The sequence below is a fragment of the Ochotona princeps genome, chromosome 1 (assembly GCF_030435755.1).
Source record: "Ochotona princeps isolate mOchPri1 chromosome 1, mOchPri1.hap1, whole genome shotgun sequence".
NCBI lineage: Eukaryota > Metazoa > Chordata > Mammalia > Lagomorpha > Ochotonidae > Ochotona > Ochotona princeps.
Genome location: NC_080832.1, coordinates 38,379,340 through 38,399,318, shown reverse-complemented (window position 1 = coordinate 38,399,318; position 19,979 = coordinate 38,379,340). Strand labels below are relative to the sequence as shown.

The window sequence follows — 19,979 nt, the reverse complement described above, 5'->3', positions numbered from 1 at the left end:
TCCTCCCAGCTGCTCTTTCACGTAAATACAGTGGTGTTTATAACATTTGTCTGTTATCTGTCCTTGTACCAGTGCCATACTATTTTAATAACTGTAGCTTTATTTTCAGATGTATGTCTGGTAAAACCAGTCTTCCTGCCTTTTTTTCCCTCTACCTCTGTTATCTTAGCTTGTTTGGGCTGCTGTAACAAAGTATGTAGCTTAGAAACAACAATTTTTTTTTTTTTTCTGGGAGTGTGGCAAATCCAAGATCCAGGAGTCAGCATACTGGATGTCTGCTTCCCTGTGGACAGCATAGTCTCCAAGTGTCCTCAAGTGGTCGAAAGGATGAGGCAGCTGCGAGACTTCTTTTGGAAGGGCATTAAACCTGTTGGTGAAGGCTCTAGCTTCAAGCTCTCATCCCCTTCCCACAACCCCTTCTCCTAATACTACCACATTCGCAGTAACCAGGCTTCAATATATGAAATTTGGGAGGAATAAGTAGTTTATATTATATCAAATCTTCTGGTTATCCATATTTACAGAAGAATTATAATTTTGAGCCCACCTTCCTCCAAACTAAAAATAAAAGGAAATCTGCTGGAAATGTTTCTGAAATTGCCTTGAATCTATTCCTTAATAGAAGCTGAATTTAATTAATCTTGCTATGTTGAACATTCCAATTCAGGAACATGATTTATCTCTTCATTCATTTGCTTCTTTACATTTTCTCAAAAAGTATTTCATATATTTCCATGTAGAAGTATCATATCTCTTAGATTTATTCATTTGATTTTTTTTAGTATTGCTGAACTCTCTAGTACTTTTCTTTACAGTACTTATCAATTTGAATTTTTAGTGAAATAAACCAGTCCCTAAAAGACAAATATCATTTGTTCTGTCTAATCTGTAACAACTAATACACTGAGCACTAAAATGCAATCTCGGTAAGTGATATTAGCATTCTGGGAATTAACTGAAGCTAAATAGCAGTAGTAGGTTTTCCATTTTTATTTTAGATTCCTTTAATGTTTGTTAGTCTATTTTTTTTCCTCTACTTGTTATGGCATAATACCTTTGTATATTGGAAAGTTAGACTTGTTAGTGTGAGGTGAATGAATATGCTATTGTAATGATTGGGGGAAATGTAGATAGGGAGCACGGGGGAGGGGAGGAACCCCTATACTTCAAAATCTGTATCATGAAAAATATGAACTGTATTCATTTAAAAAAATACAAAAAATGCAGAGTTATGGAGAGACAAGGGGCCACACACACACACGCCGATCTTCCACACACTGGTCACTGCCCAGATGACTGTAAGGAGACAGGAGTCTCTTGTGGGTAGCAGGGTTCAAACACTTAGGCCAACTTCCACTGATTTCCCAGGCCATCATCAGGGAGCTGGATGGGAGGTGGTGCAGCTGGGGTCAAAACCAGCACCCCTATCAATGCTGGCTTTACAGGTGCAGGCTACTCATTTACCAAAAACACCAGCCACATAATATTGATGCTTAATTAATGTTTTCTAATTTCTTATAATTAATACTTAGAAGTCAGTTTGATTTTTAATGTTGACCTATTTGACACAATTGCTAAACTCATTTTTTAATTCCAATAGTTTAATCACAAGCAGTTGTAGCATTCTTTGGATTGCATTCTTCAAGAACTGGGTTTTATTTCTTCATTTCCAGTTGCTTTATTTCCATTTCCATTTACCTTCATCATCGGCTATAAGTTCTGGCCATTATTGAATAATGGTGTCAGTGGCCATCCTGGCTCCATTTCTAGTCTCAAAAAAGGAGTTTTTAGTTATTTCACAATAAATATGTTTACTGTGTTTTTTTTGGGGGGTAGATGATTCTTATCAGATTAAGGAAGTGTTTACCTATTCCTGATTTGCTGAGATTTTTTTTATCATGAATAAATGAATGTTGGATTTATCAGATTATTTTCCTATCTCAGGTAATCATATGATGTTTTTCTTAATTTTATTAATGATTGAGTTACATAGATTTTTAAGTGTATTGTTGGAATACACCTGTGATACTGCCTGTATCACAATAATTACCATTTTGTGTGTTGTACAGTTGAGCTTGTAGATGCTTTGGTTAGGATTTTTTTACATGTGTGTCTATGAGGAGAATCGTCTCTAATTTTCCTGTTTACAATATCCCTTGCAGGCTTGGTGTCAGGATTATTTGACCTCATTCAACAATTAATGCAATGATTTTCTTTGCTTTTTTTCCCTCTCTTCAGAAGTGGCCATATAATAATGAGGTTATTTCATGCTTAAATGCCCCATAGAACTTAATAGCAAAACAGTTGGGACTGAAGTTTCTGATGAGAATATTCGCTTCCTTCTGGCTGTTTCTCATCACTTCCTTTGTGCTAAGTCTCTGACACTTTTACTTACCTCAGTGGTTTTCTTTGTAGTTATCTTGTTTGAAGTTGAGAGAAATTCTGAACTTTTTTGCTTGATATTTTCATCTTTTTTAAATTCAGATGCATATAGCACAAGGCTGTGTGGAAGTTATTGAGTGAACAAGGAAGGACATGAATCAAAAGAACCTTTTTATAATCACTCAGGAGTAAAAATGTGGAGAAATCAGTCAAAACATAATTAATCCACATAAATACTTGAGGCAGTTCCTTGCAAGTTGTGGTTGTTGTGAGCATTGCATGATTGTTCTTATTGCTTTAATTATGTCCTCTGTTATCCACTGCCATAGTAATGCATTTATTCCACTTTTCAGGACAGAGGAAATCTGAATTCCCTTGGTAGCAAGTGAACAAAAAAGCTAATATAGGGCCCAGTGCGATAGCCTGGTGGCTAAAGTCGTTGTCTTGCATGCACCAGGAAGCCATATGGGCACCTGTTCTAATCTCAGTGCCCTACTTCCCATCCAGCTCCCTGCTTCCATGCCCTGTGAAAGCAGTCAATGATGGGCCAAAGCTTTGGAACCCTGCACTCATGTGGGAGACCTAGAAGAGGCTCCTGGCTTTAGACTGGCTCAGCTCCAGCCATTACGGCTGATTGGGGAGTGAATCATGGAACGGAAGATCTTCCTCTCTGTCTCTCCTCCTCTCTGTATATCTGACTTTGCAATTAAAAAAAAAGTAAATCTTAAAAAAAAACTATTGTACCTTGGAGCTATCATAAACAACACTTACACCTGAGATCAGAGTCAAACTGCACATTTGATAAATTGAGCGTTTTATGAAGCATGTTTAGTATATAAAATCCTACAAAGAGAAGTTGGATGATAAGTTATTTTAAATGTTAATATTGAAGAATTGACATTTTGGGAGATACATGGTATCATGGTTACAGGTTTTTAAAAGGTTTCTTAGTTTTTTTTAACTGTACTGAAATTTTCATGAATAAAATGACATGCTGTCTGGAATTTGCTTCAAAATAATGTGGGAGAGCCATATGGTTCAAGGCATAGACGAAATGAGATTAGATAGAAGTTGACAATTACTTAAATTGGAGAATGTAATCAAAGAATTCAGGAGACTAATTTGTCAATTGTTGCATATGTGTATAATTATCCCAATAAAATGCTCTTAAAGCACTAAGTAACTATTAAATGAATTAATACCATAAAGTTTCATGTTTCTAGAAAAGCTATCAATACTAATTTAATTGTTGCATTCTTAAGTTCCGTGAAGGCAGTAGTAATTGTTTAATCCATCCACTGTATGTCATGAACATTTTTTATTGCCTACCTAAGGATTTTATATTTTTAGGAACTTATGTTTCAATGATCTATGTTCTTAACACTATGAAAATTTGTAGTGAATCATATCTAGAAAATATACATCAAAATAAACTATGTTTTATTATTAACAACTTCTTATAAAATAGTACCTACCAATCACCACATTATTCAAGTCAGAAATCTGAAGTCATCTTTATTCTTTCCTTTACTTTATCCCTCATATTTATACCATCATCAATAGCTATTTGGAATGGCTACATTCCATATTGGAGTGCAAATTTGAGTCCTGGCACCTCCACTTCCAATCCATTATTTCTGCTAATGCATCCTAGGAGGCAGTAGATGATGGCCCAGCCTGCTTGAGCACCTGCCACCTATGTTAGAGACCTGGATGGAATTTTGGGTTCCTGGCTTCAACATGGCCCAAACCTGGCAGCTGTAGAATGAAACAATAGATGGAATATTCTGTGTGTGTGTGTCTTCCCCAACCTCTGTCACCTTGCCTTGCAAGTCAATGAGAATCAATGAATAAATATCAAAAAATAAGACATACAAATAGTCAAAATGCATATGAAAAATTTGCAAATCATTAATCATCAGGGAGATACAAATTAAAACCACAATGAAATATCACTTTATACTTGTTTAAAAAAAAAAAGGCTGTTATAAAAAAGAAAAATGGGGCCCTATGTTCTGGCCTAGTGGCTCAATCCTCACCTTGCAAGTGCCAGGATCCCATATGAGCACTGGCTCGTGATGGGCTTATGGAGAAAACGCAACCTTTGTAAAATATAAGTGAGAAAATAAATCATTATAGACCTTTTGATAAACAATATGAAAGTTGCTCAAAAATTAAAGGTGGATAGGCATCCAAGAAAAATCAGGGTGTTGAGGACATACCTACAACAGTTTTCTTTGCAGCATTGTAAAAAAGAACCAAGGTATAGAATTGACCCAAGTGTTCAGCAATGGATGAATGGATAAAGGAAATGTGGCAAGGGGCCCAGTGCAATGGCTTGGTGGCCGAATCCTCGCTTTGCATGCGCTAGCATCCCATATGTGCTCTGGTTCATATCCCAGATGCTCCACTTCCCCTCTGTGCTTGTGGCCTGGAAAAGCAGTAGAAGATGGCCCAAAGCCCTGGGACCCTGACCATTATGGGAGACCCGAAAAAGTTCTGGCTCTTGCTTCTTCCAGTCAGCACAGCCACTTAGGAAGTAAGCCAGGAGATGGAAGATCTTTCTCTCTGTATCTCCTTCACTCTGTGAATTTTCCCTTCCAGTAAAAATAAATAAATAAATCTTAAAAAAAAAAAAAGAAAATGTGGTCTATATACATAGAATACTATACTGCTTTTTGAAGAACAAAACTCTTATTTGCAACAAGAATAAACACTAGTCAAAGGATATAAATTTCAATCAGGAGGAGCAAGTTCAAAAGATTTAATGTACAACATGGTGACAGCGGGGTGTTGCAAAAGGTTGAAGGTCAGAAGAGCAGTTTTCAAATATTCTCATCACAGAAAATAAATATTCAGGGCCCTGCATGATAGCGTAGTGGTTAAAGTCCTCGCCTTGCACTTGCTGGGATCGCATTTGGTCACCAGTTCTAATCCCGGCAGCCCTGCTGCCCATTCAGCTCCCTGCTTGTGACCTGGGAAAGCAATTGAGGATGGCCCAAAGCCTTGGGATCCTGCACCTGCGTGGGAGAACTGGAAGAGGCTCCTGGCTCCTGGCTTCGGATTGGCTCAGCTCCAGCCATTGCGGTCACTTGGGGAGTGAACCATTGGACGGAAGATCTTCCTCTCTATCTCTCCTCCTCTCTGTATATCTGACTTTGTAATAAAAATAATCTTTAAAAAAAGAGAAAATAAATATTCAAAGTAATACATATGCTAATTATATTGATTAATGATTTTGTGATTTGTACGTGCATAGATTTTTTAAGACATCATTTTTTAAGCATCCTTAGCATACATCTTTGGGCTTAACATTTTTGAACTTTACAATTGTACAAAAGTGCTGCACTTTCAGTAGAAGCTGCACTTGGAATTTTTCCTTGAGTTGCTGAGGACAAGGCACCACATCCTCCTGAGGGCAAACAACCCCTGCTCTGCATGGTACTCTCGTGCTAAGGTCCAAGTATGGGATAGATTAGGTGTATTTAAACATTCTGGACTGTTGGTGTTTTCAATTCACGAAGAGTTTATCAGGAGGGAACCCATTAACTAATAAGGTTCACTTGATTATAATTTTTACTTTTCAGTTCCTAAGAAATTCTTTTATTGATTCTACCTGCAAAATATTCCCATAATCCTCTGCTAAGTTGAGTCAGCTATCATCTATTGTTCAGATAACTGGAACAGGCAGATGCCCCTGTTGGGAAGAATAGTTGCAATCCACTATGACACTGTTTTTCCAGGTTTTTCTATAGTCAGTCCTCTGATCGGAACTTGAATGACTTGTTGATATAAATCAGAGTGTCACTCTTCCTCTTAAACTCATCAGTGACCCTAAGTATCTTAGAAAATAATCCCAACGTATTATGGTGCCCCACCAGGAATCTGTGATGTCTCCTGCCAACACCCCAACTTTATCTCATACCGTGCTCTGTCCCATCTAGGTTTCAATCATCTGTCATTGTGTTCAGAGCACAGGCACCTGAAAGTCATCGTCCTCGCTTCTTTTGCCTGCAGTCTCTTGTTTTCTGACAGGCCCTTTAGTTTTCAGCTCAAGTTGTCATTCCCTCAGAGGTACTTTTCCTGATTACAGTCGTCTGCCTTGTTTATTCTCATTCATTTCCTTTAAGGGAAACCTGTGTTTCTCCCTCCTGGAGGCCGCTCTGAAAGTTCCATCTTAGCATCTAACTTAGGAAAAGCACATTTCACTGAAATTTAAAAGAGGATCATTTGTAGGATGAAGTATTGTTACATGTTACGAAGAATATAAAGCACTGTAATAGCACAGTGTTAACACCTATCTAGTAAAACAATCTTGACTATTGAGATATTAAAATGTTTGAATAGTGCATCCTTGAATCATTTGGATCTATATCTTAACTAAATAAATTAATGGACTTTGCTTAATGTGTCTACGTTTTGTTAGTGATCATTTGAGAAAATGAGCACACATGTAGATACCAAGAGACTGCATTGGTTATGAGTAACACCATGCATAAAAAAGAAATAATTTACCATAAGGAAGTATGAGTAGCGTGGATTTCCAACGGCAAACTAGTGGGCTGTCTGCAATGATTCAGATTCTGTAAGTCTTGAGTGTGTCTTACATTCCCAACGGAATACAAAGAGAGTCACGTATATTTGTTCTGGATTCAGCCATATATACATATATGTACTACAGAAATGGAGGCCAATGTAAATAAGTTTATAGAATAGCTAGTAGGAAAATGTGGAAATATGTATTTCATGGCTTTGACATGCTCAATAAATATGAGGTCACTGGCTTGATTTAGTGGGGTATGGATTTTGCAACACAAAGAAGACACAATGTAGAAGATTCAGTGAAAAGATTCTGTAAGAGGAATTAATCTCTTCCATGGAAGTGGAATTTTTTTTACATAGATTTGAGAGACATTGACATAGAAGGCAAAGTGTTGGTTTGGTTGGATGTACCCCCAAAATGGTGAATAAGGAGCAGCACCCGGTCCTGAAGGAATAACAAGATAGTCTGCTCTTTTGAGCTGCCTGGGATTGTTCCGTTCCATTTTCCCAAATTGTGGCTGTAAAAGTGCTGCTTCCATTGTTGTCATAGATGTAGTTAAATAAACTCATAGATTGAGAGAGGCTGACACACACACACTATTCCAAGAATTAAAGATTGACTTCATCATGAAAGTTGAAGTGTACCTCCTCACTTACTTGTTTAGACAAGTAAGAGGTCCTCAAAGTGGGCCAAGTGAACCTCTTTTTATGGAATGAGAAATAACCATATTTCACACAATGCAAGCTTTGTAGCTTTCTATTGCTGTAAGCATAAAGCCTAGACCCCTACAATGACTTCATGATGCTCTGATTTTGCTCTGTCTTCCAAATTTATTAGTACAGCCGCTTCTTTAAGAAATCACTTTGTGGTTCACTCTTATTGCTCATGCTTAAAGCGCGTGTCCCCTCCGAAGTCTGTGATCTGTAGATTCGGACGCATGAACGTTCTGGCATGGCACACGTCGATCCAGTTTGGATGAGGGGATAGTGTAGACATGCGTATTCTCTACACTTACCTCTCTTCCCTTTAACCAGGCAGTTTTTTTTTTTTCCTGACTGCTTGGATCGCCTTCATTCTGGTTTTAGTAAATGCTGTAAGCTGGAGCCGTCACTGCGATCAGCGCTAATCTCAAGGATGTCCTGAACCTCCAAGCCCAAAAACCTCCCTAGCACCCTGGACTCCCCCTTTTCAGGCTATCACTTATATTGCTGTCCTTATTGTTGGTTTACCGACAGAAACCTACAAGATTTCGGCATGTAACTTTGTTTCTTGGCTCAGAATTGGACTTGATAAATGTCAACAGAATGTTAGAAGAGGAAGCATCATTTTTAAATGTTCTAAGTTACATACTTAATAAACCATACTGCTAAATATGTTATATAGGCAGTTTTAGCTTTGTAAAAATTTCCTGAGGACTTCTGTCTTGACATATAACTTGAAATAACTTATTATAAGGCATAATTTGAATTATGCCATTGTCATACAATAACATGTAATCACTATATACTGTAATATGCACAGTATTAACATTTGAAACTGATCAGACTCATTTTAAAAAGAAATCAATTATTGGCAACTATTTACAAAAGCCTCTTTGGATCACATTTTGTATAACGGTAACATAAAATTGTATACCAAGTTAGAATTTCATTAGGTTGATGCAGGTCAATGGATTTATCCATAGACAGACTTTTCTATTTCATTATCACTTGAGCTCATGTGCTTTGTTTTTCTCAAAATATTTTTCTCATGAATCCTTCTCTGTAACTTAGTAAATTTTCCTTACAGTTGGATCAGATAAGCAGCAAAGTTCAAAGTTACTGTGAACTTTAGGTGTGTGTGTTTTTTTTTTCCCTGTAACTGCTCTTTGTCATGATGGTTTTTTTCCTCTGTTTTTGAGAAAATGGCTGTCTCTCACTCCTGCATTTTCACTTAGGTACATATGTTTTGATTTCCTAGAGTGTCAGACTCACCCAAGTGAAAAAGCAAAAGGTTAGCATCGTTTGTCATTTGGCATTTTCAGTGCCTCCCTTTGATACCATTGGGTGGACAAAAACAGATTATGAAGCTGAGAAAAGAGAGTTACAGTTCACTGCTTACAGAAAACATTTAAATGCTTCTTATTTCAGAGTGCTTTGTCTTCCTCATCTCTTAAATATCAGTTGTGTCCACACTCAGTACTTTAATCTTTCACTGTAATCGTTAATGCTAGTGTCTCATATACACCTTCTCAAACTCTAGTTCTGTGATTCTTTGAATAAACTAATTGTGTAAATTACCACAGGTGAAACCAGATTTCACAAGGATTGGAGTTTTGTTGTTGTTTTACATTATTGTAGTGGTTTAATTTTTTTTCTTGATCCAGTGTTTCTGATAATGTGGAAGCTACTTACCTTTTAAGTGCTTAATGTAGAAAGGTCAGGGCAAACAGTTTTTGTGGAGTATTCGATTTTAAGCTGTTAGCAATTGTATATATGTGCTTAACAAAATCTCTTTGTCCTTTTGAAATTTAATAAAATGTACCCAAAATTTAGTGCTGAAATACTGTGTATTAAGGTTGAATAATCTGAAGTAGCTTTTATTTGGCACAGTTGTCTCACACTGCCATTCGCACAGTTGGCACCTTGTCCAGATGCTGCCTAACCCTGTGGTTTCCAGAAGGATGGTGTGATAGTATGCTTTATTGGTGTGGCTTTTGTCATTTAATATCACAAATAATAATGATGAGTAGAGAAAACTTGAAAATAAATCTAGACATCATTTCGGGAACATTATATAGTATTTATTTTAGCACAGCCTAATTCGGATATCAGATCACCATTTCTTTTTGCTATCTTTAAACACCATAGACAGTTCTTTACTACATCATGAAATAAGCAATACCATATTAAAGAGGGAAAAGAGAAAGAACCCTTACTAACCAGTGACCTTTCTCTTTTGTTTCCATCTGCTTTTTCACACAGGTACAACTTGGCCAAGTAGAAATTAAATGTCCCATCACAGAATGTTTTGAGTTCCTGGAAGAAACAACAGTTGTATATAATTTAACACATGAAGACTCCATCAAGTATAAGTACTTCTTGGAACTCGGTCGCATTGATTCCAGTACCAAGCCATGTCCTCAGTGCAAGCACTTTACAACCTTCAAGAAAAAAGGACATATTCCAACCCCTTCCAGATCAGAAAGCAAATACAAAGTAAGCATGCTCACCAGAATGGTGGGGTAGATGTCACATGATAAGAGCAGCCAAGTAGGCCAACTGTGGGCATTAAGTGGGCTTCCCTCCCTTACTGGAGCCTGAGGTGAGCATATATTGGTAATGGTTCTGAAAAAGTATGATCTGGGGAGACTAATAGTTCAGAGTACTCTTGATAATTTAATTGAAGTTTTTCTTTGACTTTAATAACAATATTGGAAATTCATGTAGTAATCTGATTGAAAGGCTAATGTTAGAATTGTGGTCACTTCTATTATCAGGCACCAAGTCTTCCTACCTTTTATCTTTCCATCCTTCCCTGCTTCCTTTTCTTCTTTATTCCTTAGACCCTTCCTTCCAAGCCACCCTACTCCCTCCCTCCATCCATCCTTCCTTTCTTGCTTCTTTCGTAACCTTTTTTTCAATAGCCCCAATGTATTCCTCCTCTTGCTCTGTTTACAGTAAGTAAAAGCAATATGAAATGTAATGCATCCATTCATTCATTTTTACAATACCAGTATGTGCTAAGGTTCAATGGTACAGAGGCAAATCGGACTTAGTCCCTGTTTCACAAAGTATAATGCAGGCGAGAGAGACAAATGTTCTGAAATGATAATGCAATGCTGTTAGGAAATGCTCTCTATGTGGGGTTTTTGAGAATGCTTGAAAGAGGACTAGGTATTGGGATATCAGCTATAGTTTCACAGAGGAAATGCAGTTCTTCGAGCACTATAATAGGAAGCATTTCAGAGCAGGGGAACAGGAAGAGCTCAGGCTAGACAGGTTGCAATGAAGTGGTTGGCAAGGCTGGCGAGGAGTGGAGGTACCACTGCTCAGGCAGATAAGGGTGGATCTTGTAGAATCTTGTTCACTGTGCACAGAAGTTTAAATTTAGTTGGGTGGGCATTAGCAAAAGGTCATCTTGGCCCCATTCACAGAGGCTGTCAGAGGACAAAGCTAAAGAAGTCTGAGAAACCAAAGCAGTGACTTGGAGAGCAGATCACTGATTTCAGTTCAGCCTGAAGACCTGGCTGTGCATTAGAAACATGGAGAAAGTTAGTAAAACAAAGTAACAGCATCTCAGAGCCGCTGTCTAACAAAGTTTTGATTCTCCTCAGCTGACTGATAAGCAGCACCCAGTAGTCAATGAGGCAAATTTCTATATATGAATAATTTTGAGTGAAATAAGTGTAATCTATAACATTTCCCTATGACTGTTCTTCTTCCAATGTCTACCGTTTGGTTTGTAATAACACAAGAAGCAGAGGGCAACTAGATCATGATCTTAAAGATTGTGAAGTCAGTCATTTGCTTTTGAGGAGCAAGAAGAATCTGTTGGGAGAGAGGGGAAACCCAATGTAATATAAACAATTAGTAATATGGTAAGAAAACTCATCAGGGCTTGAAGGGGGGCTAGAAAGCTCCACGAAGGTGAAGCTTGTATACATTTGAAGACGGTTAGTGCTGTTACTACTCTTCACTGTGGTGGAGGAGCAGACCTAGAGCACATGAGGTCAGTAGATGCCCTGTTAGTTGATGATGTCATAAAACAACAAGAACAAAAGGGGGAAAAAGGTTGTTGTTAATACCTAACATTTCTGAGCAATTTACATCTCTTTGTAATATCATTTATAACCTTAAGTATGTTGATGAAGCTCTTATTTCAGTATTATTCTTTTTGATTCAGGGCATTACATTATCCTGATATCATTCTGAGTATTCATTATGATTTGTACTATCAGTTCAGAAGCACTTAACAGAATATATTAAAATTGTTTGGAAATGTCACAAATATTTTATCGCTGATTGGGTGTTCCTCATATGAAATTTAGGATCTAAAATATCATATTTAGGATTTCATTGGTAAACATTTTTGTAAAGACCACTGTTTAAATTTTTTGTGTTAGTAGCCAGAAAAAAATTATAAACAGATTATGTGAAAAAGGAGTAACCACAACTATTAGATATCAGTTTATCTTTCCAGAGCCTTTAGGGAAAAACTTGAACATGAAGTACTGTTTATTATGTTCTGAGTATCATGAAACTCAGACTATGTATAAGTGGTCCTGAATTGTGAGATTCACCTTGAGAATCCTTGGGTAAACTCCAGTTACACTTTTTCTATGATATTTCCATCTTCTTTTTTCAGCTCTTGTTACGATACATTCTATCATCTCATTTCCACAAAATTGACCTCATTTTCCTGCTAGAAATCTAATTTTATAGCCTAAACAGTTCCTTCAGTGTGTCAACACCAAATCAAATGCATACAATTACAAGCAATTAGTTAATGGTAGGAAAATTAAAAATAGTTTATGTTCCAACTCTGAGGTATTCATGTGATGCCTAGAGACAGATATATCATCCACACCCCAAGAACTTTTTCATAGCAATTATCATCTGGAATTTTATGGCATATTTGAATGTCATTTACTTAACATTTCTTACTAACCCAGATCAAGTCTAGGCCTGCTCCATTCATAGCTGATAATTTCTGTCAAGCACTATCTCCTGTGTAATATATTCAAAATATATTTGCTGAAGGAACTAAGAAATGGGCCTGTTACATAGTTATGTACTAACATAAATGTAGGTAGAAAATTCTGACAGCCAAGAAGAAAGGACAGGAGAGGTTGAGAAAGTTTTGTTGAAGAGTGAATATATTAAACTAGCCCTTGAAATGTGTTTTCCAGGATAAAAAATGGAGAATCAGAGTACTGACTTCTAGCTAGATCTACTTTGTAGGCCTGTCACACACTCACTCACCTGAGGGACAGTTTCCATATCTTTAACTGGAAATGGTAATAGTACCTCTGAAATAAGAGTAGAGCAAGAGTTAAATGAGAGCACGTATGTAAACTGCTTAGCTCTCTGGCTGAGACACAGAATGTGTTCACCATGTCATTATCAGTTCTTAAGTTTCTGTTGGACAAAGGGAACAACATGGCCAACCCTAAGTATTAAGAAGTGAGAGGATGAGTTAGTAGATGGAACAGGCATTTGGTCTGGCAGATGAGACATTCACCTACCTTAGCAGAGTTAATTGGATTAAGTTCCCAACAGCAGCTCTGAGATTCTAAATTCCTCCAGCTAATGGAGACCCTGGAAGGAGCCATGATGTCAAGCAATGGGCTTCCTGCCATGAATGAGAAGCTTGGGATTGTTCCCAGCTTCTGCCTTCCATCCCAGACCAGCCCCAACCGTTCATTGCAAACAGGTAGATGTGAGCTCTCTCCCATTCCCACCTTCCCTTAGGATAAAAAATTGGGTGACAGTGAAATAAAGGACACATGAGATTGATTGTGACTGGAAGAGGAGAGAGTTGTAGGGGTGCTGAGGAAGTCCAACAGCTTGGAATATGTTGTTAGTGTTACATTTGAAGCTTCTGGGGCTTGGGGGTAGCTTGTTCCCGTAGCTTGACTCCATGATGATCTGATAGAAGATGTTAATACTCAGAATGAGAGGGAAGGGGTGTTTGTCATTGAACTTATAGAAATGGGGGAAAAGGTGTATACATACACAGACACAGACACACACACACATATGTGCTTTGGGAGACAGAAAAAGTGGTCATTGTTCTTGACAGAAGAGGGGAGAGGGTTACAAAGAATTAAAAATAGTGATTTTGCTTGTGTAGGAGCAGTTCTAGATTTCATTCTTTCTCCTAGCACAGGGTAAGAAATACTCCCCTTTTCATGTAGACTTGCAGTAAAGAGTTGAAGCTTGGGCATATCAACATGGGGGATGTGTTAGAGGTCATTCTCTTGACAGTTTCCTTGTCTCCTTCCCACAAGTTTTAAGCAGAACCTAGAAAATGTATGCAATCATGCTCTGATTCATCATCACTAGATAAAGGGGGAAAAATCAGAATTTTCCAAAGAAAAATCTCTGTGTTCTTTCCTTAGTACTTTTCTTGTTGTTTTGCTTTTGTTGTTTTGTTCATTTTTGTTCATTTGTGGGACAGGGAGAGAGAAGAGGAAATCCAGTCTCTTAGCTCACTCTGCACATAGCTAGATCCTGAGAACTCAGTCCAGGTCTCCATCAGAGTGGCAGCAATCCAACCACTTGAGCTGATCCTGCTGCCTCACGGTATGTGCATTAGGTGGAAGCTGGAGAGCAGGAACCTTGAGACCAGAGTCAAGCACTCCTCTGTTCCCCCGTGCATCGTAGCTGTTAGGCCAAAAACTCACCACCCACTTCGCTTGTATCTGTAGCATTTTTTTTTTCTCTCTCATCCATAAAATCCTTCTGGATAAGAATCAAATTTTATAAAACTACATTAATATTTATTTCCCTATATGAAAGAAGAATTTTTCTAAGGGCTTGAAGAACACAGTCAAATCAATGGGTTGCTCCTAATTGCTCTTTGATGTGCTTTAGGCACATTAAAATATGCTTAAGTTTCCTTCTGGTGAAGAGATTTGAAAGTTTTTTTCATGTACCTAAAAATGTGTAAAACTTTTCCCTGAAAGCCTGATTAAGTATGCTGCTTGCACTCTGTGTTCCTGACACCATCACTTTCTCCTCCCTCCATCCCCCCCATATTCTTTTTCCCTTCCTATATCTGGAGGAAAAGGGTAGATTAAGGGGAGAAGCCACACCCAGCCTCCCAGTCATCCCAGGGTCCCCATGTGGGGCATGCTCCCAGTGGTTTTGATAGTTCAGTGGTTCTGAACTGCTGCCAATCTCACCACTCCAAGCACGATGAAATCTCTCCAGAATCCACTGGCTGACATAGTCCACCTTAGAGTCTCCGTTTGCCTAAATTTTCACTGCCAACACTTGGCTGGGGTAGTTGATAAAATGATTCTATCCTCCATCCTCTGTATGGTACCTGGTGTCCTCTGCAGGTTCTAATGTAACATTGTATTCTCCATGTGCAACTGGCTGTGCTGTCTACTGTTTTGTCTAAGCCAATGAGGAGGCCCAGATCTGATATAAGCACTCCACGGTTGGCGATGGACCCTGCAATTTTCTTCTGGGTTGAAGTTCTAAGTCCAGCAGTTCAGTTGGGGGATCCCCAAAGAAATCTCATCTGAGGTGATCCCAGGCCTGATTCCTGTGTGCTTGCCAATAGAGGGTCCAGCACACTCTGACACCCCAATCAGCTTACATGTGCACTGTTGGTTGTTATCTCCAGCCCTGTCTTCTATGCAAACTACTGGGTGTTGCAGCCCAGCCCGATCCCACCCACCACATCCTCAGCCCTACATAAACCAGGGGGAGCTGCAGCCCAGTTGGGGCAACCCGCAATAACCCCCACCAGGTCCACCCCTGCTCTGGTTCCCATGCTTGCCAATGGTACAGCAGACTGGTCCCGTCTGTCCTGCATCCCATTCTGCTCTCATGCATGTCAATGGGCATTGAAACCTAGTTCAACCTAATCAGCTCCACTATCCAACCCACACATGTGTCAATGGGTGCCACTCTTTGTCTAGCCATGCCTGTCCTAGTTCCGGTTCTTATGCTCACCAGTTGGAGTGGCAACCCAAGAGAGAGGTGCCCATTGTTTCCCTACGGGGCCCACTCCCAGATGTTGCACTCTCCAGGTGGTTCTGCAGTTTAATTTGACAGAATTTGCCCCCAGTGCCAGCATCTGCCAGCTGATGCTGCGGCAGAGCCCAACCAATCCACATCCACTCTGGCTTATGTATGCACTAGTAGAAACTATCAGCCCAACCTGGCTTTCCCCTGATCTGGCTCACATTAAGCCAATGGGTGTTGTAACCCTGACCATCCTGGTCTGCCCCCAATCCCAGGTCTCACGATCACCAGGGAGAGTAGTGTTCAAGCAGGGGAGCCCCATGCACACCGCCATATTGTGTTCATTTCCTACCCCCTGGGTCTCACATGTGCTAACTGAGTGCTGTAACCCATTCTGTCATGTCCTGCCTCACCTCAGAATTTGCCAGAGGGTGCTGTAGCCTGGTCCAGCCCAGTACCACCTCCAGTTCCAGCTAATGCTGGTGAGGGCTACAGCCTAGCCTAACCCAACCCAGGCAGCTCTCAGTTCTGGCCCTAACCGAACCTGGTTGGTATTACAGCCTGACCCGGCATGACCCACACACCATTCTGTTTCTCAAATTTGCCAGCGGGTGATGTGAACTGGCCTAGCCTGGCTTACTCCAGATCTGAGCCAAAGGTATGCCAGCTAGGTATGATTACCTGGCCTGGTCTGAGCTGCTCCCTTTCTTGGTTCTTGCTCTCACCTGGAGGGACTGTGTCCCAACAGAGGAGTTGCCAGGCTCTTCCATCAAAACCCTCTTAATTCCAGATCTTGCACATGCTGATGGGTCCATGGGCTAGCCGTACTTAGTCTACCTTCCGTCCTAGCAGGAACAGTGACCTTTCCTGACCGGCCCTTACCCTTTCCGGTTCTTACTATTGGGTGTTATACACTGTCACCTTCAATTGACAACGTTTACAAATTGAGACTCAGGTTGTGCATCAGGCCTTCAAGGTCATTCTGGTTTATGACACACACTGATTTCTCTTGAAATTGATTAATGCATCATCCATGCCAAGAACTGAGAGAAAACAAACACAGCTTCTTAGATGGTTGTTGCCGAGATTTATGAGGGAAATGAAGTTTAAAGAAGCTGAGTTTTAAAGAAACTGAGTTTAAAAAAGACAGGCTTAACAAAGGGTATATTATATATGCTACCCTTGGAAAAATTTATAACAGTAAGCCACAAGGAAAGCCTACCAGATTTCATTACACTATATTTCTACCTTTAGTTATTGATGAGGTACTTTGCCAAAGTTGTTCTCTTTGCTTTCTTGATGCATAAATTAGCCATAATATTTTCAGAGATTTTCTTGTACTTGAGCTTCTGACAGGCTTCTGTTGAAATCATCTGCTATTTAAATTAAAAACTATAATGCCTTGCAATTTGTCAGTGTCTCTTCAAGGAAATAATCGTCAGTTTCTAAAAACTGAGTTCTGAAACACTCATCCAGAAAACAAGATTCCCCAGTTATCTATCACACTGGTTAGTGTCAGTAGGCCACTCTGTAGTCTGCTGCCTGTAGTTTACTTGTTTCCTATTCAGAGCTTCTAGGTCACTGTATATTTCAAGAGACAGGCTAGCACTGTAGGAATGAAGTGGGTCCTGTATATTAGACACTTCAGCAAGGCTCAGGCTGAGCTAGTTGAAGTCATGCCTGTTCAGGTTCCATTAGGACTTTTCGTCTTTCCCCTGTGCACTGTGTTCTCCCAGGCTTCTGTGTGGTAGCTGGACCCTGTGTCCAAGGTTATTACCTGTATTAGCCATCACCTGCTGCGGTGACATTCTACCCATTACTCAAATGCTCCCTGAACACTTGCACTCCAACCTTCGTTGAGGCACTTGTCCTGTGGCACCCTCCTGTGTAGATTTCTGCTCTAGCAGTTGCATTATATGGCATTATCACTCTTTGAGCCTACTCCTAATAAACTACTTAAGAGCAAGTGTTTTCATTGTTTCTTCGATGCTAAATTCAGTACAGGGAACAGCTGCTGTTTGAAGCTGCTTGGTAAATATTTGTTAAATGGACAAATGAACCTGTGTCATTGTTGAGAGTCTATTCAACCCATGGTTCTGATGAGTTCAATCCTTGCTAGAAAACTCTGTTAGTTCCAATTTTGCAGTGCTGGATTTATGCAAGGATGTTGTCTAAAATTCCGACCTGGCTGAGTAATGATGTTGTAAGCTATTGTAAGTGATGGTATGTAGAAAATTTGAACAAGATATGACTTTTCTAGGATGCTCCTTAATTTTGGACTCTCTTTACTGTGGGTTGTTTCTGTGTTTACTAAGCTTATCATGAGAATATGTTACTTATGTAGCCCAGATTTCTGGAAAACCTAAGGGGATTCAAATGTTAGCAATAGAACATGCAGTTCTTTTTTCAATGTGGATTCTAGTGAAAGTTAATAAAGATTCCTAACTCTAATAACGTTGTTCTGGAAGGACTTTCAGATGTGGGCCTTTAGCTCAGTGGTTAGGACAGCCCTTAAGATGCCTCTGATCCATCTACAGTGACGATTCAAATTCCAGCTCCACTTTTTTTTTTTAATTTGAAAGATAGAACTAGAGAGAGAGAGAGAAGAAAGAGAATTTCCATCCAGTAGTTTATTCCCCAAATGTACACCCAAGTTTGAGAATTTCTGTTTTATGCCACGGAACTTCATGTTTCCAGGCCCAGTTTATTTCAGTGATAAGTCTCTAGGCCAAAGCATGTATTCGGTGGTTAACACAGCTGGCAAGTGCCCAGAGGAAGATGGCATGAACTGTGAGTAGCAGGAGTGCTCATAGTCAACGATTAGCCTAAACACATTTTCTCTTATGAGAAGTAAACTGGGGATATGCTATAATCTGCCATTGCTGTGGAGCAAAATAGAGAAATGAGTGAGCACAGCCCAGATCACTGGACAAAGCAGCAGACATTCACTTCTGACGACTTGACAGAGGGGCTGTCATACTGCAAAGCAGTGCCTGATCTTCTGCGAGGCCTACATTGGTGGTTGTAGGCATTGGGGTGTTTTCTGTGGATGTAAATTTAAATTATTCGTATTCACCTGAGAGCTTGCTGTGTACCTTTAAGTCACAGTTTGTCACTAAATGTATGTTGCTCAGACTTGGCATTAGGACATGCAGTCAGAATTGGTTGGTTATCACAAGAAATTGGGAGCTAGAGTCCTGGTTTAGATGCCAAGTGCAGATTTCTTATTCTGATAGCTTCAGAATATCAGATTTCTTAAAAACAAACAACAACAAAACGCTTATACATTTGAAAGGCAGAATGACAGAGAGACAAAGAGATATCAAAGTTTCTATTGAAGTTTTCAAGTACTGATTCACTCCACAGATGGCCACAACAACCAGGTCTGGGCCAGGCCAAAGCCACCAACAAGAAACTCCATTTTGGTTTTTAGCATGGGTGACAAGGGTTTGAGTACTTTGGGCATCTTCCATTGCTTTTCCAGGAGCATTAGGAGGGAGCTGAATCTGAAGTGGAGCACTCGAACAACAGCTGCTCTTCATTCTGGGCTGACAGCACTGCAACCAGAAGCTAGACAAGTTGGGTCACAACTTGAGCTCTGAACTGTAAAACTCTGTTTTCTTCATCAGTCCTCATATACATGATAGTTCCCCATTTGGCAACAATGATCCATAAACTGAAATAATGTCTAATATTCAATAGAGAGCCTCCAATTTTAAAGACCCTTTGCATTCTTCTGTTAATTTAGTAAATGTAATTTAAGGGCCCAAAGGGTGGCTCAATGGCTAAATTCTCACCTTGCAACCACTGGGATGCTATGTGAGCATCAGTCCATGTCCTGGCTGCTCCACTTCTCTTCCAGATCCCTGCTTATAGTCTAAGAAAATAATTGAAGACGGCCCAAAGCCTTGGGCCCCTGCACCCGCTTGGGGGACCCAGAAGAAGCTCCTGGCTTCAGAACGGCTCAACTCAGACCATTGCGGATTAAACCAGCAGATTGAAGATCTTTCCATCTCTTCTTCTCTCTGTACTTCTGCCTTTTCAATAAAAATAAACAATCTCTAAAGATAATATGTAATTTAAGAAGGATTAAAAAACAAAAGAGGTCTTTTTAATGTTTATTCAACAATGCTAGAGTCTACTAATTTAGGACTATGAATAATGTCTATAGATCTGAACGATATATTCAGGTCCTCTGAATAGCAGGTATATGAGGAAAAAACAGCATCCTTCTAACTTCTTCCCGCTTTAGTGTTATTCAAAAGGGAAGCCCCACAAGATATTTAAATCTCTTCTCCAATGTTCAATGTCACAGGGCAATAAACATCTTAATGTTTTTGTTGTGTGAAGCTTGTCCACTTAAAAAAAAGAAA

The 19,979-nt window shown here is 39.4% G+C and overlaps 1 protein-coding gene across 1 annotated transcript in view; it reads left to right on the top strand.

Moving 5' to 3' along the window:
* Positions 1-19,979, top strand: part of RNF217 (ring finger protein 217) — a 116,330-nt gene that overhangs the window by 70,426 nt on the left and 25,925 nt on the right. The window contains exon 2 of the mRNA XM_058678865.1: positions 9,889-10,122. Within this exon, the coding sequence (XP_058534848.1) occupies positions 9,889-10,122 (234 nt within the window). The remainder of the gene's footprint in view (positions 1-9,888; positions 10,123-19,979) is intronic.